This window comes from Lucilia sericata, unplaced genomic scaffold (assembly GCF_015586225.1).
Source record: "Lucilia sericata isolate MDLA Ls3-8-SP2 unplaced genomic scaffold, ASM1558622v1 Contig000251F_arrow, whole genome shotgun sequence".
NCBI lineage: Eukaryota > Metazoa > Arthropoda > Insecta > Diptera > Calliphoridae > Lucilia > Lucilia sericata.
In genome coordinates this window covers 130515-152408 of record NW_023994277.1, presented here as the reverse complement: position 1 = coordinate 152408, position 21894 = coordinate 130515, and the positions used below count along the sequence as shown (strand labels likewise).

General features: G+C 28.7%; 2 protein-coding genes and 1 pseudogene across 2 annotated transcripts; all 3 read left to right on the top strand.

The window, feature by feature from the left end:
- The first annotated feature begins 5485 nt into the window (after positions 1–5485).
- On the top strand, positions 5486–6840 carry LOC119602758. Its single transcript, XM_037954452.1, has 2 exons — positions 5486–6606; positions 6663–6840. The coding sequence occupies exons 1-2, from the start codon at positions 5486–5488 to the stop codon at positions 6838–6840; spliced, it is 1299 nt and encodes a 432-aa protein (XP_037810380.1).
- Positions 6841–9167: 2327 nt separating this feature from the next.
- LOC119602757 (transcription initiation factor TFIID subunit 12-like) lies at positions 9168–10049 on the top strand. Its single transcript, XM_037954451.1, has one exon. It carries the CDS (start codon positions 9168–9170, stop codon positions 10047–10049), a length of 882 nt encoding a protein of 293 aa, XP_037810379.1.
- A 1291-nt stretch (positions 10050–11340) lies between these two features.
- Positions 11341–21894, top strand: part of LOC119602756 — a 130931-nt pseudogene continuing 120377 nt past the window's right edge.

Genomic DNA, 21894 nt, shown 5'->3' with positions numbered 1-21894 from the left:
TTTCTTAACACCTTTAGTTTTGGTTAAACAAATTACTAAACAAAAGATTTGATTAATAAACTAAAGTTTAAGAACTTGTTGTAAATACTTAATCAAAAGATTTAAGCGAAGAACTTTGTAAAGAGATTGAAAGAGGAAAGTCGGTATACAAAAAATCAATGAATTTATAGATTAGACACTAGACTGTCTAATCTATCTAGAGATTAGACTAGAGACTAGACTAAAGACTAGACTAGAGACTAGACTAGAGACTAGACTAGAGACTAGACAAGAGACTAGGCTAGTGACTAGACTAGAGACTAGACTAGAGACTAGACTAGAGACTAGACTAGAGACTAGACTAGAGACTAGACTAGAGACTAGACTAGAGACTAGACTATAGACTAGACTATAGACTAGACTATAGACTAGACTAGACTATAGACTAGACTATAGACTAGACTATAGACTAGACTATAGACTAGACTATAGACTAGACTATAGACTAGACTATAGACTAGACTATAGACTAGACTATAGACTAGACTATAGACTAGACTATAGACTAGACTATAGACTAGACTATAGACTAGACTATAGACTAGACTATAGACTAGACTATAGACTAGACTATAGACTAGACTATAGACTAGACTATAGACTAGACTATAGACTTGACTATAGACTAGACCATAGACTAGACTATAGACTAGACTATAGACTAGACTATAGACTAGACTATAGACTAGACTATAGACTAGACTATAGACTAGACTATAGACTAGACTATAGACTAGACTATAGACTAGACTATAGACTAGACTATAGACTAGACTATAGACTAGACTATAGACTAGACTATAGACTAGACTATAGACTAGACTATAGACTAGACTATAGACTAGACTATAGACTAGACTATAGACTAGACTATAGACTAGACTATAGACTAGACTATAGACTAGACTATAGACTAGACTATAGACTAGACTATAGACTAGACTATAGACTAGACTATAGACTAGACTATAGACTAGACTATAGACTAGACTATAGACTAGACTATAGACTAGACTATAGACTAGACTATAGACTAGACTATAGACTAGACTATAGACTAGACTATAGACTAGACTATAGACTAGACTATAGACTAGACTATAGACTAGACTATAGACTAGACTATAGACTAGACTATAGACTAGACTATAGACTAGACTATAGACTAGACTATAGACTAGACTATAGACTAGACTATAGACTAGACTATAGACTAGACTATAGACTAGACTATAGACTAGACTATAGACTAGACTATAGACTAGACTATAGACTAGACTATAGACTAGACTATAGACTAGACTATAGACTAGACTATAGACTAGACTATAGACTAGACTATAGACTAGACTATAGACTAGACTATAGACTAGACTATAGACTAGACTATAGACTAGACTATAGACTAGACTAGACTATAGACTAGACTAGACTATAGACTAGACTATAGACTAGACTATAGACTAGACTATAGACTAGACTATAGACTAGACTGCATTTTAGTTCCCTACAATTATGTAGACTGCATTTAGTTCCCTACAATTATGTAATTTTTTCCATGAAACATATTTAAATTTCTTCAATAAACCTCTCATTTATTTGAAAACTTGATTTATTTGCTTATTTCGAACATTTTTAAAATAGAATTAAAATTCTCTTTGAGTAACATTTCGTTATTTATGTTTCAAACAAAACCCATTAATATTATTCAATGTGTTACTTAACATTTAATTAAAAACAACTAATTTCTTGGTAATATTATATCACACTTAATGATAGTTATAAACATAGTATGTGTAAATTTATTGGTACTAAAAACTTAATTTAAAAGTTAAATTACAACGATTCCTAGAAACATAAAGATAAAAATAAAAGAAAAATATTTAAATTATAAAACAAATATGTACTTTTTGGCTACAATTTTTTTTTGTTTTACAATTTTATGTTGCATACAACACTAACTGTTTAGTAGTTTCAATTAAATAAAAAAAAGCTGAAATGAAATGAAAATGCATGTGCAGCGTCAATTAAAAATGCATAACAAATCTTATATTTACCTGGTTTTCTTTTATTAATTTAGTTTTCCTAAAAACCAAAAGCAAAACACAAACACGCAATCTTAAAGTATAGAAAATAAAACAAAGTAAAAAACAAACCTTTTAAAGTGTCTTAATAAAAACAACAAAGTAAAACCTAATAAATATCCAAAGAAAAATTCCCCCCATAATAAAAGCTACTGTAGCCAACTCCTGTTATAAATATCATTCATATTTTGTTTTTGGAAACAATGACTGATTTCATATGGTTTTTGTTTAGGTCTAAGCGAACATGTTTAACATACTTTTTGTTGTTGTTGTCTGTTTGTTTCAAAAGCAATTGTGTACCTTATACCAGCTGTCAAAACTGTTATTAATCAAAAAGATATTGTGGGTTTAAACTACATATCTTAAATAATGTTCTGACATAAAAATCTATTCCCTTATACGAAACCTAATCTATGGGAAAAATTTTTGATTTGTTTAAGAATAAGAAAAAATTCTTTAATTTCACTTGTGTGGCATAATATTGAAGCTTTTTAAAAAAATTCTTGTTTTTAAAAGTTTTTAAAACCTATATAAAAAGCTTAAAGAAAATAATACTTAAAATAAGGGTCAAATGTTTACACAAAAACTTATTAAGCTAGAAAAGGTTAACAGCCTTAAACAAATCACACAGAAAAACCTACAAAACCCTAATCAGACAACATATCAAGTGCAACAAGTCTTTATACTTGTAACTACATTATTTTTATGAATCACTTGTTGTTGTTTTATGTTTTTTTCTTTCATTCTTAATGTCTTGTAAAACCTCAAATATCTACAACAACAATATAAATGTTACATATAACAATTTGTTGTTAAATTTAAACTTAAGTGCGTGTGTTTAAACAAAAAAAAAATCGGCTTTTTCTTAAACATTCATATTTGATTGATCTATAAGCTATTGCTTAAGAAGGGTTTTTGTTGTCTCGCCTGTTTAGGTTTGTCTTGGTAATTAGAAAATATATTTGTTAATCTTTAACATGTTTCTTTTTTGTTCTAAGACAAGCAGGAAATTGAAAATTTTTCCTTATTTTATTTAATAATTTTAAATCTGGAGCATGAAAATTGATTTTTAATCGAATTTTAATGTGTTTTATTAAAGTTTTATAAAAAAGAATTTAGTTTTTTTTGTTAATCTTTAGGAAATTTTCACGCTTTAGTAAAAGAAATTACTCGAACCCTTAATTAAGTAGAAATTTATGGTTTTATAATTAATGTATAAAAAATAAGGATTACAACGAAATTTTCGATTTTTTTGAAAAAAGTTTGTGTCTATAGTTTGGACTATAGTTTGGACTATAGTTTGGTCTATTTTCTGGTGTATAATCTGGTATAATTGTTATACTAAAGTCTGGTCTATTTATAATATATTGTCTGATCTAGTCTAGTCTATAGTCTAGTGTATAGTCTAGTCTATAGTCTAGTGTATAGTCTAGTCTATAGTCTAGTCTATAGTCTAGTCAATAGTCTAGTCTATAGTCTAGCCTATAGTCTAGTCTATAGTCTAGTCTATAGTCTAGTCTATAGTCTAGTCTATAGTCTAGTCTATAGTCTAGTCTATAGTCTAGTCTATAGTCTAGTCTATAGTCTAGTCTATAGTCTAGTCTATAGTCTAGTCTATAGTCTAGTCTATAGTCTAGTCTATAGTCTAGTCTATAGTCTAGTCTATAGTCTAGTCTATAGTCTAGTCTATAGTCTAGTCTATAGTCTAGTCTATAGTCTAGTCTATAGTCTAGTCTATAGTCTAGTCTATAGTCTAGTCTATAGTCTAGTCTATAGTCTAGTCTATAGTCTAGTCTATAGTCTAGTCTATAGTCTAGTCTATAGTCCTAGTCTATAGTCTAGTCTATAGTCTAGTCTATAGTCTAGTCTATAGTCTAGTCTATAGTCTAGTCTATAGTCTAGTCTATAGTCTAGTTCTATAGTCTAGTCTATAGTCTAGTCTATAGTCTAGTCTATAGTCTAGTCTATAGTCTAGTCTATAGTCTAGTCTATAGTCTAGTCTATAGTCTAGTCTATAGTCTAGTCTATAGTCTAGTCTATAGTCTAGTCTATAGTCTAGTCTATAGTCTAGTCTATAGTCTAGTCTATAGTCTAGTCTATAGTCTAGTCTATAGTTAGTCTATAGTCTAGTCTATAGTCTAGTCTATAGTCTAGTCTATAGTCTAGTCTATAGTCTAGTCTATAGTCTAGTCTATAGTCTAGTCTATAGTCTAGTCTATAGTCTAGTCTATAGTCTAGTCTATAGTCTAGTCTATAGTCTAGTCTATAGTCCAGTCTATAGTCTAGTCTATAGTCTAGTATATAGTCTAGTCTATAGTCTAGTCTATAGTCTAGTCTATAGTTTAGTCTATAGTCTAGTCTATAGTCTAGTCTATAGTCTAGTCTATAGTCTAGTCTATAGTCTAGTCTATAGTCTAGTCTATAGTCTAGTCTATAGTCTAGTCTATAGTCTAGTCTATAGTCCTGTCAATAGTCTTGCTTAAAGTCTAGTACATAGTCTATCATTACAGGCTATTTGTCCTAGTTTAGCATGTGTCTTAAGTCTTTTGTTTTGTATATTTTTTTGATATTTTCAAATTTTAAGTGATATTAATAGATTTTAAAGTTACTGAACCTTTGAACACGGCAAGTTTTTGCTTTATACTATTTTACTTTTTTAAAAAAATGTATAAACCAATTTTTGCAGTTTAATTAAGTTTTAAAAATTTTTCTTTTTATTAAACATAATTTAAAACAAGTTCTGTTGTTTTTAAATTTTTTATAATGTTTTGCCTTAACGGGTGCCTTTAGTTTTTTGACCAAGATTTTTTATTTTGTTTATGAATTTTTATGAAGCTTACTTTAATGATTTTTTTACAACGTTTATTAAATGGTTTATAAAACCATGTTAGTAGAGCTTGTTAAGCAAAACAAGAACTAGAGAAACAAAACATTTAATAAAAGTTCCCACAAATGAAAGTGTTTTCAGAACAATTTTATAGCCAAAAACCGGCTAAAATATAGTTAAAATTTTGGCAATAAAAAAAAGAAATTTAACAAATTTTCTTAATATAAACTAAAAACAAAACAAAATTTACTTTCAATTAAACAAAAGCCAACGAATTAACAAGAACTTAAAGAACAGAATAATGTGGTTTAATAAATTTATTATATTTTATTTAATACAAATTTTAACAACAACAGCTGTTTTAAATAAAAATAAAGGAAATTATAAAACTTTACAAACCGGGACCTATTATTTAAACAGTGAACGTCCTTTGTGGATATTACAAGATGAGAAAAGTGATAAAGTGTTAAAACAAAGTGAAATGAAAGAAAAACCTATTTATGAAAATATAAAGCATTTATATTATAATAATAGAATGACGAAAAAATTACAAGAAATAAATAATCATGAAATACAAAAAAGGAATTATAAGAATTTTAAAACTAAGGCCCAAAAACGTATAAGTTATATTAACAATTATCAAGGATTACAATTACCACGTAATTATATTCCTTTAAGAAAATCCAGTGATTCCAATTTACGTGTTTCCTCTAGAAGATATCAAAATTCGAAATTTATACAAAATCTTCCGGTATTTGATGCTGTGCCGGGGGAAGAGGCCTATACCCCCTCACGACCCATATTTATTTATACCGGCAATAAGGGACGCATGTTGCTTAATACCATGTTAAGTAAACGTAAATATCCCATGCAGGAACCGGTACCGGGCCAAGTACTCTATCCACCTCAGACTTTAGTGTTTAAACCTCAACCTTTAGTGGAAAATTTCCAGCAGAAGATTAATGTCACCATGATACCTTTCTATGCTTATGAGGCCATAGATCCTAGACAACACAATCTAGACATGACTTCAACCTCCAGCTCTCCCTACTACTCCTCCTCCCCCTCCAGCCCTTTTAAAGCGTCGAAAAAACTGAAAAAGCCTAAAAAATACTCGGCCTTCTTTTCTCCCCAAGAAGTGCTATCGCAACCCATAACCGAGCTTTCTCAGTATAACTTTCAAATAGAATACACCACCAATTCTCCCTTAACTTTAGAGAAACCTTATAACAACCATAGACTAAATAATGCTCCTCCCATAACTACTCCCATGACCACACCTTTACCTCACAAGAAATTTGAAGTCACCTACAATGATGGTGAGGATAAGTTTCAAATTACCTATGAGGATGATACCCCTCACCTGGAGCGTCCTCTTAATATACAAACTACACAATTTACCACGACACAGGCTCCTCTGCCCTATGAGAGCTATAATATTGACCAAAATTATTATGCTTTCCCGCTTTACACCATGTCTAAGCTAATGGAAAAGGAGGATAACACTCCAAGCCTACAGGAGACTAGAAAGGAAGAAGCTGATGTCACCATAGAACAGCAGAGGATTGACAAGTATATAGATTCCGCTATTAAGGAAGAGAATGATAGTTTGCTAAACAAATCAAATGAGGATACTTGGTTTATATTAAATTCAAGGTAAGAAAGTGATACCCTAGCTCGAGAACCAACTAAAGATTTAATTATTCTTTCAGATACAAAGGCCCTCTCAAGACAAATGCCAATAATCTGCACTCCTCCAAATACATACAAAGTTCTCCGGGCAAGATACAAGATTTACTTAAAAGAGAAATTCAACCCAAGGAAACCACTAAACCCACCTTACAGCCACAAGGAAGATCGTTATATGGGGAACATATTAATTTTATATAATTTCTAGATTCTAGTTATCTAAACAATTACTTTAAGTACAAAATTAATTGTATATAAAATTTACTTTAACTAAGAAAATAAATTACAAATCTAAGGAAAACATCTAAGTGTTTCTCTTATACTTAAGTTCCCTTTGCTCCTACAAAGAACTTGTAGGATTACAAAAAGTAAATACAAAAAATTCCAATACAAATTAAATAGCTTTTCTGTTAAATTTGTCTTTCTTTTTGGAGTTTTACTTCAAAGAAAATTTTCTCTTTTACTGTTTAACATAAGAAATTTGTTTGATCTTTTAACAAATTAATAAAAAATGTTCTGCAAGACTTTGTTTATATTGTTTTAAGTTTCAAAATGTGTCAATTTCCATTAATTTTCTTTAGGTTTTAGCAGCTGTATACTAACTGATCATAAATTGTATATTTAGTAGATGGAGACAAAGTAATAACTGTAAAACACTATATTATAGTTAACAGTATAAATATTGCTATAGTCTAAACTATGTATAGTCTATATTCTAGACTATCGATCAGACTAGAGATCAAGATCAAGTTATAGAGCTGACTATAGACTAGATTATAGTCAGACTATAGATCATACTATACATTATATTATAGACCAGGCTATAAACAAGACTATTGACGAAACTGTGGACCAGACCATAAAATACACTATAGACAAGACTATAGATGGTTCATCTCATAGACTAGATTAAAGTCTAGACTATAGACCAGACTATTGACGAAACTATGGACCATACTATATAATAGACTATAGACAAGTATATAGATAGATCATTCCATAGACCAGACTAAAGGACATTCTGTAGACCAAACTATATACCAGACTATAGACCAAGTTATAAATCAGATTATAGGACAGAGTATAGATCATACTATAGATGTGACTATAGATTAGGCTATAGATCAAGTTATAGACCAGACTAGAGCCTATACTATAGACCAGACTATAGACTAGACTATAAACCAAACTATTGACGAAACTATAGACGAGACCATAAAATATACATATTATAGACAATACAATAGATGGTTCATCCAATAGACCAGACTATATTTAAGACTATAGGCAATACTATAGACTAGACTATAGTACAGTCTGAATTCTAGACTATAGACTATCAGATCAGCAAACTATTGTCTAGACTATAGACCAAAATATAGACCTAACTATAGATTAGCCTTTAGACTTGACAATAGACCAGACTATAGTCTAGGCCGTATACCTGTCTATTAACCAGACTATATACCAAACTATAGGCCGCACTGTATGCCAGACTATAGACCAGTCTGTTTTTGATTATAACTTAGTTTCCGGAGTGGACTACTAGGTAGTCTAGAGTTCAAACTAGACTTTAACTATAGATCACTTAAAACAAATTTTTCTCTTTTCGGTTCCCCCTTTTGTAATCAAATTTGTCTTTTCTTTATTTACTTTGTTCTGTTTATTTGGTTTTGTTGGTTTTTTTTGTGCTCTTAACATTTTCCTATTGGACTTTAACATTCTTCTATGGATCATTGATTTGTGGCATGTGTTTGTTTATTAGTTCTATTATTTGTTAATTTTTGAAATTGCTGTTGTTGTTGTTTTTCTTAAACAACTTGTATATTGATCTTATAGTATTGTTTATTTTTCTTTTCTTTTTTGGTAACTTTTTTTTGTTGTGGCTGTTAAATGGTAAATTAATTTTAGGATTTTTTTTTATTGGGAAAATAAGAAAAGTATTCTTTTTTTTCTTTAGCGTTGCGTGTGTATAAATGTTGGTTATTGTTACGAAACGATTTTAGAATTACAATAACTGTGAAAGAGTCAAGAACAAATAAGACAAATTTTGTTGTGTGGGAAAAACAAGTTAAATTTTGTAATTTTTTTTAACAAAAGGATTTTCAACTTGGAATAAATATTGGAAAAATTAAATAAACATGTGCAGCAAAGTGTTAAGAATTTTAGTGGTATGTGTGAAAAATAAAAAAAGAACAAAAGAAATTTAAATAAAATTGTGATAAATTTTGACACCTTTTTGTAAAAGAAATCATAAGGTTTCAAAAGGAAAAATGTTATAGAAAGGAAACTTTTTAAGGATCCTTTAAATGCTACTTCCTTTTTGAGAAAAGTTGTAAATCTGTTATAATAAATAACTCTACTTTAACTTACAGCTTTTATTACCCATTTTCTTACCTTCACAAGCTTTTTGGTGGCGCACCACCTCGACGTAAGTGTTTAAAAATCAGTTTCTTAATCCATACTCTCTTCGACTTAATCCTTCTCTTTCCTGTTTTAGTGAAGCACCACCTCCACCGCCTCCTTTAATGAAACAAATACCTTTAACCTATTTTCGCACTTACACCTATCAACAGCCATTACCCGCCAATCAGTTTCCTCTTTTAAGTTCCACCGATTATATCACAAATTTTGGAGCCTTGGGTAATTCACCCTATATAAATCCCATGTTGCCGGTAGTGCCTTTAGGAATGCCTACAAATAATGAAATTTTAGTGGATATAAAACCAGAGAAAACATATGCAGGTATTAACTTGGTAAGATCTCTGGGAGGAGTAATACCGGCACCTTTGCCCATAACCACAACCACAACACCGGAGCCTACTACAACAACCACTACCACCACAACGACTACCACACCTGAACCCACCACTACAACAACTACCACTACCGAAGCTCCCACTACAGTACAAGTAGATCCTCCAGCCACCGTGGCCCCCTTAATACAAACCGATGCCTTGGTTAATATAGAAGCCACCTATCCCGCTTTCAATCGCAAAGTCTTCACCAATCATTTCAACATAAACTACAATCGTCCTGTTTATCCTTATCCCGAATACTCAGTCTACAAACCCAATTCTGGACCAGGCAGTGAGGAAAACCAATTACCTCCCAATGTTGAATTTGTACCCTGCATGTGTCCTGTTAATATACAAAATACCGGCTTCCCCTCACCCTATCAACCAGGTGCACCTTTTACTGGCAATCCCTCAAACTCGATATTTTTAGCTCAAGGTCGAACTAATGTCGAAGCAGAAGCTTCTTTAGATTTACCCTTACAATCGAATATGCCTTTAAATATTGATGTTACATCAGCTGGGGCGAATGAAGGTTTGAATTTAGCAGAAGATTTACAAATGGCTAAACTCGTAGAAGAGGAGGAGTCTGCTACACTGAGTAATTTAGCGTAGATAAGTATTTCCGTTTTTAGGAAAACTGAAGAACTACTCATAAGTATTATTAAATTATAATTTTAGACTGATTGTGTAAATTGAAGTTAAAAATAAATAAAAAAAAGATATAATGAAGTTTTTTTTACAATTAAATAAGAAACTTTCCAGACTAAAATCTGGAATATAAGGAAGCTTATAAACTATACTAGGCTATAATACAGTATATAGTCCAGAATACAGACTATACTGAAGTCCCAGATTATAGAATAGATTATAGTCCAGACCTTAGACTAGGCTATAGTATATAATATATAGTATAGACTAGACTATAGACTAGACTATAGACTAGACTATAGACTAGACTATAGACTAGACTATAGACTAGACTATAGACTAGACTATAGACTAATTTTGTAATTTTGTAATGTTTGGAAACATTGTTTTCTGCCCCTTTAGCTAATAACACCACCTCTATGTTGCTATTTAGCCGAGACGTCAACCTTAATGCTGTTTTAATACTGTTTTTTTTCAGGGTTGATTTTTCAATACTTAGAAGTAGCGGTTAATATTATATTACTATTTGTTACAACTGATTGAGTTGTGTTTTTTTATTAGGAATTTTCGATTTTGTTTTATTTTTATTCTAGCCTAAAGTGAGTGTGAGAGAATAGAGTGTGTCTGTTGTTGTTTGTGTGTAGAGGGTGAGGGTTTTTTGTAATGAAATTCCTTTAGCATTATAACGTAACTTTAGTGCGCCGCTGTAGAATATTAGGGGATGTTTTGAACATATATTTTTTCGAAGGGTTTTTCTATGGTTAAAACAAAGAGCCAATATATGTAGAAATGATTGCCAAGTTAAAAAGTAAAATAAAACAACAAAAAATAAGACAATAACAAGTGTTTGGTAAAGGAAAGAGAGAGGGAATAAAAAGACTAAGTTCGAAAAAAGAGATAAGAGAGTAAAACAGACAGAGAGAGTAGGAAACGAAAACGGTTTTAAATTTTTGGAAAATTAAATTGATAAATATTAAAATTTGTTTAAATTTTAAGAAAATTTTGGAAGTTTATTTTTAATGTTGATTAAATTTTTGGAATATATTTATATGAAGAGAGTTTTTTTTGACTTGAGGCAACAAAATGCAACCCTGTTTTTAGTCCTTTTTCAAAGCAACCCTGATGGTTGTTGTTGTTTTTTTTTTTTTGGTTTTTCCTTTTAGTCTTCAATTTTCGAACTTAATATTGGTATTCGAAATTCCTATTAGAGAGTGTTGAAAATTGTAAGGCTCGTAAAGGTTAATGATGAGTGCAAAATTTTTTCATACAACACTCGGATTTTGTAGACGCATCTTAAAGCATACATAAAGACGGTGACTAATAAGCGAACCAAAAAAAAAAAATAATAAGTAAAAAGAAATTCTTTAATTAAGTAAAAAATTGTTAAAAGAATATTGTTTTAACAAAAAAAAATTTTGTTAGAAAAAAATTCATTTAAAAATTTATTTAAAAATTCAGACAAAATGTTTCTTTAATTAAAAGAAAATTCTAAATTTTGAACAAAAACATTGCGTGTTTATAATATTTAGTGGAAAACGTATATATATATAAAAATACATTATTTTGTTGTTGGCTTAAGCGGTCTCCCTAGGCTGCCATACCATCATATAGTAGTCGTCTTAAAGCAGTGAGTTTAAGGGGAGCAAGCGTCGTCGTGCTGTTGTTGGAAAGTAATAGTAATTTTTTTTCGGGGTGTGCCACGCCAAAAAAAAAAGTTTTTTTTTAATACTTTTTAGCTAAAACGAAACAAAAAAGAAAAATATTAAAAAAAAACAAAATAAAAAATTTAAAAGTTTTAAAAAACCCCCAAAAATATTTATAATTATTAGTTAAAACCAACAAATAAAACCAAAGTGTTTAAGGATTAACGCATCAAAAAAAAAAAAAAATCTCGAATTTACGTCACTTCTCTCTGCTGCTGTTTGCTAGAAAAAGAAAATTCTTTTGCTTATTGTTGCTCAAATAAGTAAAAAAACAGAAAAAACCCCAACGTAGCTCTATATTCTTATTGGATCTTTTACAACAACTACGCCATTAAAACAACACTAGTCAAAACCCCAAAAATGTTGAGGATTTTATCTTTAGGCTTAATGGTTTTAATGGCCATTAGTGCGACACAAGTTCAGGTGAGTGAGTCATAATTTTTCTTTCCATTTTTTTTTGTTATTGTTATTTTACAGTTTTACCACAAAATTAACCAAATGAAAATATTACAAATGACTCTCTTTTTATTTTTTTGCGTTGGGTATGTATGTCTTAAATTTTTTTGTTTAAGAAGGGGTGTTGAAATTTATGTTGTGTTTTTGTACATCAGAGGGAGGGAGGGGGTGTTGGAACTAACAAAAAAATTATATTATAAAAACATGTTGGAGCCAAGAAATTAGTTTTTGTTGCTTCTTTAATTGCTCTGTAATTATGTTTTATTATGAAATTATTATTGATTTTTTTTTTCTTCTTCAAGGGTTGCTTATAGCAATGTTTAAAACTCTGAAAACAGGGGAGAGGGAAAATTTTTAAAAATTTAAATAAAAAACTTTAAAAGCCTTAAGGTTAGAGTGATAAGTTTAAGTCACAGCACGGTAAACAGCAGTTTCTAGCAAAGAAATTGTAAATATTCTTATTTTTATCAACTATTCTAATAGTAAAGTTTAAAGAACTTAAAAGTACCTATTAGGTACTTTAGGTCAGGTTTCAGGTTTTTATATTCAATATTAAAAAATATACAAAAAGTACCTTTTGCATAACGAAAAAGTACCAAATACTTATTTCTTCTTAATTCTCTGTAAATCAAGTTTTGTCTATGCTTAATTTTATGTGTTTTAGTTTAATATTATAAAACTTATAAAAAGTACTTTTTAAAGTACCATTTAAAAAAAGTACCAAACAGTCTTCTTTAATATTCCAATACACTCTAGACCCTGTAAGTTTAATTTTAGGTTTCTATGTTCAATATTATTCAATAATATACAATACAAATCAAAAATACCTAAAAAGTAACATTTAAAGAACGAAAAAGTAACAAAAAGTTCCCTTTTTATAGAACGAAAAAGTTTTGGAGTCATATTTAAGAAAACTCAAAAAGTACCTTTAGAAGAACGAAAATAGTACCAAAGAGCTATCAAAAAGTCCCCCTTAATTGAACGAAAAAGTATTAACCAAGTTCCCTTTTATAGATTCTCATTCACTCAGGACTGTGTATGTTCAATTTCATAAGTTTTGGAACCATATTGTAGAAAATTCAAAAAGTATAACTTTAAAATCGAAAAAGTACCAATAAAGTTTTCTTTTATATAAAGAAAAAGTACCATAAAAGTTCCCTTTTTAGATTCTCATTTACTTTGGACAGTGTATGTTTCATTTCACGAGTTTGGTTTCATATTATAGAAGATTCAAAAAGTATCATTAGAAGAACGAAAAAGTCTCAAAAGGTTCCCATTTATAGAACAAAAAAAGAACCAAAAAAGTTCCCTCTTTCAGATTATCATTCATTCATGACAATGTATATTTCATTTCGTGTGTTTTGGTTCCATATTATAGAAAATTCAAAAAGTACCACTTTAAAATCGAAAAAGTACCAATAAAATTCCCTTTTATAGAAAGAAAAAGTACCTAAAAAGTTCCTTTATTTCGATTCTCATTTACTTTGGACTGTGTATTTTCATTTCATGTGTTTTGGTTTCATATTATAGAAGATTCAATAAGTAACATTTGAAGAACGAAAAAGTACCAAAAACTTCCCTTTCATAGAACGAAAAAGTACAAAAAAAGTTCCCGCTTTTAGATTATCATTCGCTCACTAGAGGCTTTATTGCATTTCATAAGTTTTGGTTCCATATTATAGAAACTCCAAAAAGTACCATTTGAAGCATGAAAAAGTACCCCTTTATAGAAAGAAAAAGTATCAAAAAATTTCCCTCTTTTAGATTATCATTCATTGACTAGAGGGAAATGTCAGTTTATGAGTTTTGGTTCCATAATATAGAAAACTCAATAAGTAAAATTAGAAGAACGAAAAAGTACCGAAAAGTTTCATTTTATACGACGAAAAAGTACTAAAAAATTTTGCTTCTATAGATTCTCATTCACCCAGTACTGTTTATGTTAAATTTGGTTTCATATTATAGACAATTCAAAACGCACTATTTGTGTATTGAAAAAGTACCTAAACAGTTCCTTCTTAAAGATTCTCATATAAAAAGGATTATTTGAAAAAGTACCAAAACTCCCCCCAAGAGATTAGCATTTACTTAGGATTACTTAGGTTTTATTTACTTAAAATTCTAGCTTCAATTGTACAGAAAATTGAAAAAGTATCTTTTGAAGAACGAAGAAATACCTAAAGAGTTTCTTCTTAAAGATTCTCATTCAAAAAGTACTTTATGAAAAAAGTACCAAAAACTCCCCGTAATAGTTTTCCATTTACTTAGGATTACTTATTATAAAAAAAATCAAAAAGTATCATTTGAAGAACGAAAAAGTCTCTTCTTAAAGATTCTCATTTAAAAAGTACCATTTTAAAAGGCACCAAAATCTTCCCTTAATAGATTCCTATTTACTTAGGTTTTATTTACTTAAGATTCTAGCTTTAACAGAAAATTGAAAAAGTATCATTTGAAAAACAAAAAGTATCTAAAACGATTCTTCTTAAAGATTCTCATTCAAAAAGTACCATTTGAAAAAAGTACCAAATACATCAGTATAACTTTCTCAAGCTTCCTTCTCTTTATAGCGATTATCCCTCCACCAGACTTTTACATTACGTTTGTGTAGACAATTCCCCTTCGACCTTCAAACATCTCCCACTTATCTCTAAATGAAAATGACTTCTAGCAAAATTGCGGAGATACCGGGCAACAACATATCATCTCCATGGCCATTGCATGACTGGGTTATAAGTTAACTTTGCTCTCTACAGATATTTTGAACCGTTTCTTAATAAATTTCACAATATTTGTTAACATTCCTTTAGAAAAAGGTCAATTTGAAATGTCCTTTAGTTTTCTATATCAGATAACTTCCTTATTTTTTGGTTCAACTCCAAAAAAGTTTTCTAAATGAGAAAAATAACAACAGAATTTCACAATTTTATGTAATAATAAGATTATATAATAACTTTTATAATTATAAAATACGTAAGAGAAAAAACATACTAAAATTTATAAGTTTTTATTGAAACTAAAGAATAGTTCTTTCTTGTTTTCAGCTGTTAAAAATTCTAACATAATCAATGTTTTAGATAATATCTAGACTTATTAATATACCTCAAACAGTTTTCTGTAGAAAACTGTAAAATTTTCCACAATAACTTAAAAACTCTTAAAGTTATTAATTTTTTAGTAAAATTACTCCTTAATTAATATTAATCATACGCTCTGTGGTACAATTTTAAACAAATCTTTATAACTCAAAAACTAGAAAAGATTTTAAAGAAATTTAAATTGATTTTAAAAGACAATGAAGTAAACTAAATTGTGTTTATATAAATTTAAAGAAATTTTTATTTTTATGCAGTTTTTTTTATTAAAAATTTAGTTTTATTGAAGTAAAACTCATATTTTTAGCTTTTTTGAGGAAAGCTTTTTAAATTTTGAAAATTTTATAACAAATTTATAATCATTGGCCTAGTTTTTGTGTTAAAATGTGAAAGTTTTCTTTCTTTGGTGGAGTTTTTTTTTTGGATTTTTCGAAAAATTTTCTTTTAAAAAGGTTTTTTCGAAAAATTCGAACTTATTGTGTAATAATTTGCTGCTATTTTATAACTATTAAAGCGTTGGCTTTAAAAATTTATAACATTTTTGGTCATAAGTTGAAAACTGCTAAATTTATTAACATTTGACTAAAATTATTGCTTAATTAATAACAATAATACGCTGTGTGGTACCATTTAACAAAAATCTTTATATTTCGAAAACTATTAAAGATTTTAAAGAAATTTTAAAGGGTTTTGATAATCAAGAAATAGAACTAAACTATTTTTATAGTTGTTGTTGTTTATTTTCGAATCCAAATAGATTTTTCTAAATTTTTTGAAAATTTTTTAATAAACTTTCTTTTTAAAAAGATTTTTAAAAGAACCTAAGTTGTCATTTAATATTTTGTTGTTGTTTTATAACTATAAAAGTGTTGGCTGAGTAAAACTATCAAAACTTTTGCTTAATTTTGAAAATTGTTTTAGTTATTAAGGTTTTTATAAAATTACTGCTTAATTAATAACAATCATACGCTCTGTGGGGCAATTTTACAAAAATCTTTATATTTCGAAAACTATTAAAGATTTTAAAGAAATTTTAAAGGTTTTTGATAATCAAGAAATAGAACTAAACTATTTTTATAGTTGCTGTTGTTTATTTTCGAATTTAAGTAGATTTTTCTAAATTTTTTGAAATTTTTTTTCAAAAAACTTTCTTTTTAAAAGGATTTTTAAAAGAACCTAAGTTGTCACTTAATATTTTGTTGTTGTTTTATAACTATAAAAGTGTTGGCTGGGTAAAACTATCAAAACTTTTGCTTAATTTTGAAAATTGTTTTAGTTATTAACATTTTAGCAAAATTATTACCTAATTAATAACAATCATACGCTCTGTGGTACCATAGAGCAAAAATCTTTATATTTCGAAAACTATTAAAGATTTTAAAGAAATTTTTGATGATTATGAAAGATAACTAAAAGTACTACTTTCACTTAAGAAAGGCTGTAAAAATCTTTAGTTTTTCCTTATTATTTCCCGCTCTAAAGTTAAAGGATTTTGTTTAAAGTTTTTTTCCTAAGTGTAAATATTTACTTCTTGTACAAATTTCTTTAACATGTTAATTAAATTATTTCCATAAATATTTACTTTTAGCCACAAAATATAATTTTATTTTCAAATTGTTGTTGTTGCAATTGTTTATTTTAAAATTTAAATTAAAACTATAGTTTTTCTAAGAATTTGTTTGTTTGCAAAAACCAGTCTAAACACAAATGTAAGAAAAAACATTTTATGGAAATTAACTTTAAATAAAGTATATATTACCTAAGGACTTTAAAATTATATACAAAAAAGCAGACAGTAAACTGAAAATATTGTATAAAATAATAATACTTGGTCAATATGTATTTTGTAATGAAATATATTACTTTTAGTTTAACCAACATAATACACAAGACTATATTCAATATTACAAAATAAATGTTTTAAAGGAAATAGAAAGGAAGAGAAAACACAACCAGACGGATTGCTTAAACATACATATAGAAAGCTATTACAATTGCTCAGCTAAGGGAGAACAAGTTTCAACAAAAAAGCAGACAAGACTCTCGATTAGTTTCAAAGCTTTATTAGGGCTACTTGCTTACATGCCCTGTTATCTTTAGAAGCCTATCACTGCTTTCTAGTTTATACAACTTTAATAATACATTATGAAGTCCTATAAACTAACAAAACCCACTCCCTTAAAGCCAACTTAAAAGGATAAAGGAATATATAACAAAACCAACAAAAACCCTTTAGTAAACATTATTAAGCCCAGAAAATGAAAATATTCTAAAGTTTTTATATAAAAAATTATATATTTCTTTAAAACTATATATTCCTTTAACATTTCTCTTACCATTTAATACCCCAAAAATTTTTAATTTATGTTTTTAAGGGTGTAATTGATAACAGAAGACATTTAGCTCTAAAACTGCATAAATAATTAGTTAAAGGTTAAAATTCCTTTTAAAAATAATTTAAATGTAAAAAACAGAAACAAAAGCATTATAATGTTCTTTAAGCATTTATAAAAAAATGTACTCCTAATTGTAACTAAAACTCCCCTTAAAAAAAACTGCATATTTATTTCATGCACATTTAACAACTTAAAAACCAGGGTAGCAGGAAGTAAGCTTATTAATGCAACTTCCTTAACAACATAAACAAGTCATGGCACATGTTGTCTAAGGCAATACAGTAAAAGAAATGCCTTAAAAAAAGCTTAAAAAGAACAGATACCGAAAATAAGGAAAAAAAAGGAAACTTAAAATAAATTGACAAGAAAAAATACCAAAATATTACTAAGAAATTTCATTCCATTTCATTCCAAAATATTCCCCTAATTGTTAATTTTCATAACTCGTTTAAATTTCTTTAAAATCTTTTTTAGTTTTTAAGTTATACGAATTTTTATAAAATTTTCCCACACAGCGTATGATTGATATTAATTCATGACAAATTTTACAAAATTGAGAAATATATATTTTCTTATACAACATTAAACTTTTTTGATAATTTTCCATAGAAAACCCTTTAGTTTATTATTTCCAGAGCTAAAATTTATAAAAAAAATTAGAAATCTACTAAAAAAAACTTTCAAAAAAGTTCAATATTTTTAAAAATTTTCAATTTGAACAACTTTTTTGAGAGAAAGCTTGATCAATTTGAACAAATTTTCTATAACAGAACAAAAGTAAAACAGAACTAGAACAGAACTAGAACAGAACTAGAACAGAACAGAACTAGAACAGAACTAGAACAGAACTAGAACAGAACTAGAACAGAACTAGAACAGAACTAGAACAGAACTAGAACAGAACTAGAACAGAACTAGAACAGAACTAGAACAGAACTAGAACAGAACTAGAACAGAACTAGAACAGAACTAGAACAGAACTAGAACAGAACTAGAACAGAACTAGAACAGAACTAGAACAGAACTAGAACAGAACTAGAACTAGAACAGAACTAACTAGAACTAGAACAGAACTACAAGAACTAGAACAGAACTAGAACAGAACTAGAACAGAACAAGAACAGAACTAGAACAGAACTAGAACAGAACTAGAACATAACTAGAACAGAACTAGAACAGAACTAGAACAGAACTAGAACAGAACTAGAACAGAACTAGAACAGAACTAGAACAGAACTAGAACAGAACTAGAACAGAACTAGAACAGAACTAGAATAGAACTAAAACAGAACTAGAACAGAACTAGAACAGAACTAGAACAGAACTAGAACAGAACTAGAACACTAGAACAGAACTAGAACAGAACTAGAATAGAACTAAAACAGAACTAGAACAGAACAGAACAGAACTAGAACAGAACTAGAACAGAACTAGAACAGAACTAGAACAGAACTAGAACAGAACTAGAACAGAACTAGAACAGAACTAGAACACTAGAACAGAACTAGAACAGAACTAGAACAGAACTAAAACAGAACTAAACAGAACTAGAACAGAACTAGAACAGAACTAGAACAGAACTAGAACAGTACTAGAACAGAACTAGAACAGAACTAGAATGGAACTAGACAGAACTAGAACAGAACTAGAACAGAACTAGAACAGAACTAGAACAGAACTAGAACAGACCTAGAACAGAACTAGAACAGAACTAGAATAGAACTAAACAGAACTAGAACAGAACTAGAACAGAACTAGAACAGAACTAGAACAGAACTAGAACAGAACTAGAACAGAACTAGAACAGAACTAGAACAGAACTAGAACAGAACTAGAACAGAACTAGAACAGAACTAGAACAGAACTAGAACAGAACTAGAACAGAACTAGAACAGAACTAGAACAGAACTAGAACAGAACTAGAACTAGAACTAGAACAGAAACTAGAACATAGAACAGAACTAGAACAGAACTAGAACAGAACTAGAACAGAACTAGAACAGAACTAGAACAGAACTAGAACAGAACTAGAACAGAACTAGAACAGAACTAGAACAGAACTAGAACAGAACTAGAACAGAACTAGAACAGAACTAGAACAGAACTAGAACAGAACTAGAACAGAACTAGAACACAACTAGAACACAACTAGAACACAACTAGAACAGTTTGTCCAATTTGATAAAATTTTCTAAAAAAAGTTTGCTCAATTTTGCAAAAATTGTCCATAAAAAAAGTTTAAAATGCTGTTGAAATTGTAACAAATTTTTGTTTAAAAAAGTTACTTAAATTTAACAGTTGTTAAATTTTTCCAATTTACTTTTTTATTGATAGAAATTTTTTATAAAAAAAATAAATTAAATTCACATTTTTTTTGCATTTTATAAATTTATTTAAAAATTTTGTATGAAAGTAAATTTAATTTTTTTCTACAAAAAATCCCCCTTTTCATTAGCTTTTGAAGTACTTTTAAAAAAGTAATAGATTTTTTTTTATTTTTGTAAAATGTTTTTGTTGTCTCGTCCCTGAATACAATTTATACTTGTGCTATATTTTCTATGTATGTTTTTTATATATATTTTTTATAGTTTAATTAATAATAAAACAAACTTTGATCTATGGCTGGTAAGGGTTTCATACTACAGCTACTAAAATTGCAAAATCATAAAAATAAATCTATAGAAAAATATTTTGTTTCTCGATATTTTATCTTTCTCTCTGCTAACGAATAATAAATACATGAACAGATGAAATAGATGATGATGATGATTTTATGGCATCTGAAAGTATAGAATAGAATATTTTGTTATCTTCTCTAGAATTGTGTTTTGTTTAGGAAAATAGTTCTTTCATTCAATAAACCAAAAACCATGACATGACTTTTCCCTTTAACACTCGGCTGTAATTGAATAAAGTTGCTTATATTTTGAAAACTAATAGATTAGAAACCAGTTAAACTGTTTGTTAAAGGTGTTCCTATATAAATATTACTGAGTGTATTGGAGGGTCTTTTGTTGTTTGTAATTCTAAATATGCCTGTGCTATACACAATCAATGTTTGTTAAAGCCTTAGGATTTCTTTCTTTTTCATTTCCATTCATTTAGACAATTCGAGAAATAGACAAACCTACCAACAAACTGACCCCCCTTCCCTCTTCTTTCTCCATTCATTACATTTCGTTTCTTGTTGTTTTATTTAAAGCTTTACGAGCTTTTTTCTCAGTTGTGTATTTTCTGTTCCTTCTATTAGTATTCAGTTCTTTTTTTCCATTTTTCATGTTTTTTACTGGCTATTGTGTCATTTCTTTAGAGTATTTTCTTGTTTTTATCTGCTTTTTTTTTTATATTTCTTTATTCATTTATTTATATTTTTTCAACGTTTATTCTTTCTATACAGTTTGTGTTGTATTCATTTAACATTTGTCTGTCTTCATTTAAGTCGAACATTTATAGAGAAAATGAAAAAGTAAGAAAAATCAGACAAGACCTCTGAAATGGAAGGAAGGAAGGTTGTTGGTTGAAAATAGTGAAAGACTCCTCTAGAGACAGACAAAAACGTCAATAGTATTCATTTAGCTTTAAGCTCGAGCAAAAAAATTAGTAAAATGTGAAAGTTAACTGAAGTAAATTTGAAAGGAAAACTTTTAAAAACAAACGAGTACAACAAAAATCATACATTTGTCTAAAGAAAAATTTAACAGACTTTTTCTATAGAAAATTTGTTAAAATTGAGCAAACTTTTTCTACAGAAAATTTATCAAATTGGACAAACTGTTCTAGTTCTATTCTAGTTCTGTTCTAGTTCTGTTCTAGTTCTGTTCTAGTTCTGTTCTAGTTCTGTTCTAGTTCTGTTCTAGTTCTGTTCTAGTTCTGTTCTAGTTCTGTTCTAGTTCTGTTCTAGTTCTGTTCTAGTTCTGTTCTAGTTCTGTTCTAGTTCTGTTCTAGTTCTGTTCTAGTTCTGTTCTAGTTCTGTTCTAGTTCTGTTCTAGTTCTGTTCTAGTTCTGTTCTAGTTCTGTTCTATTTCTGTTCTAGTTCTGTTCTAGTTCTGTTCTAGTTCTGTTCTAGTTCTGTTTTAGTTCTGTTCTAGTTCTGTTTTAGTTCTGTTCTAGTTCTGTTCTAGTTCTGTTCTAGTTCTGTTCTAATTCTGTTCTAGTTCTG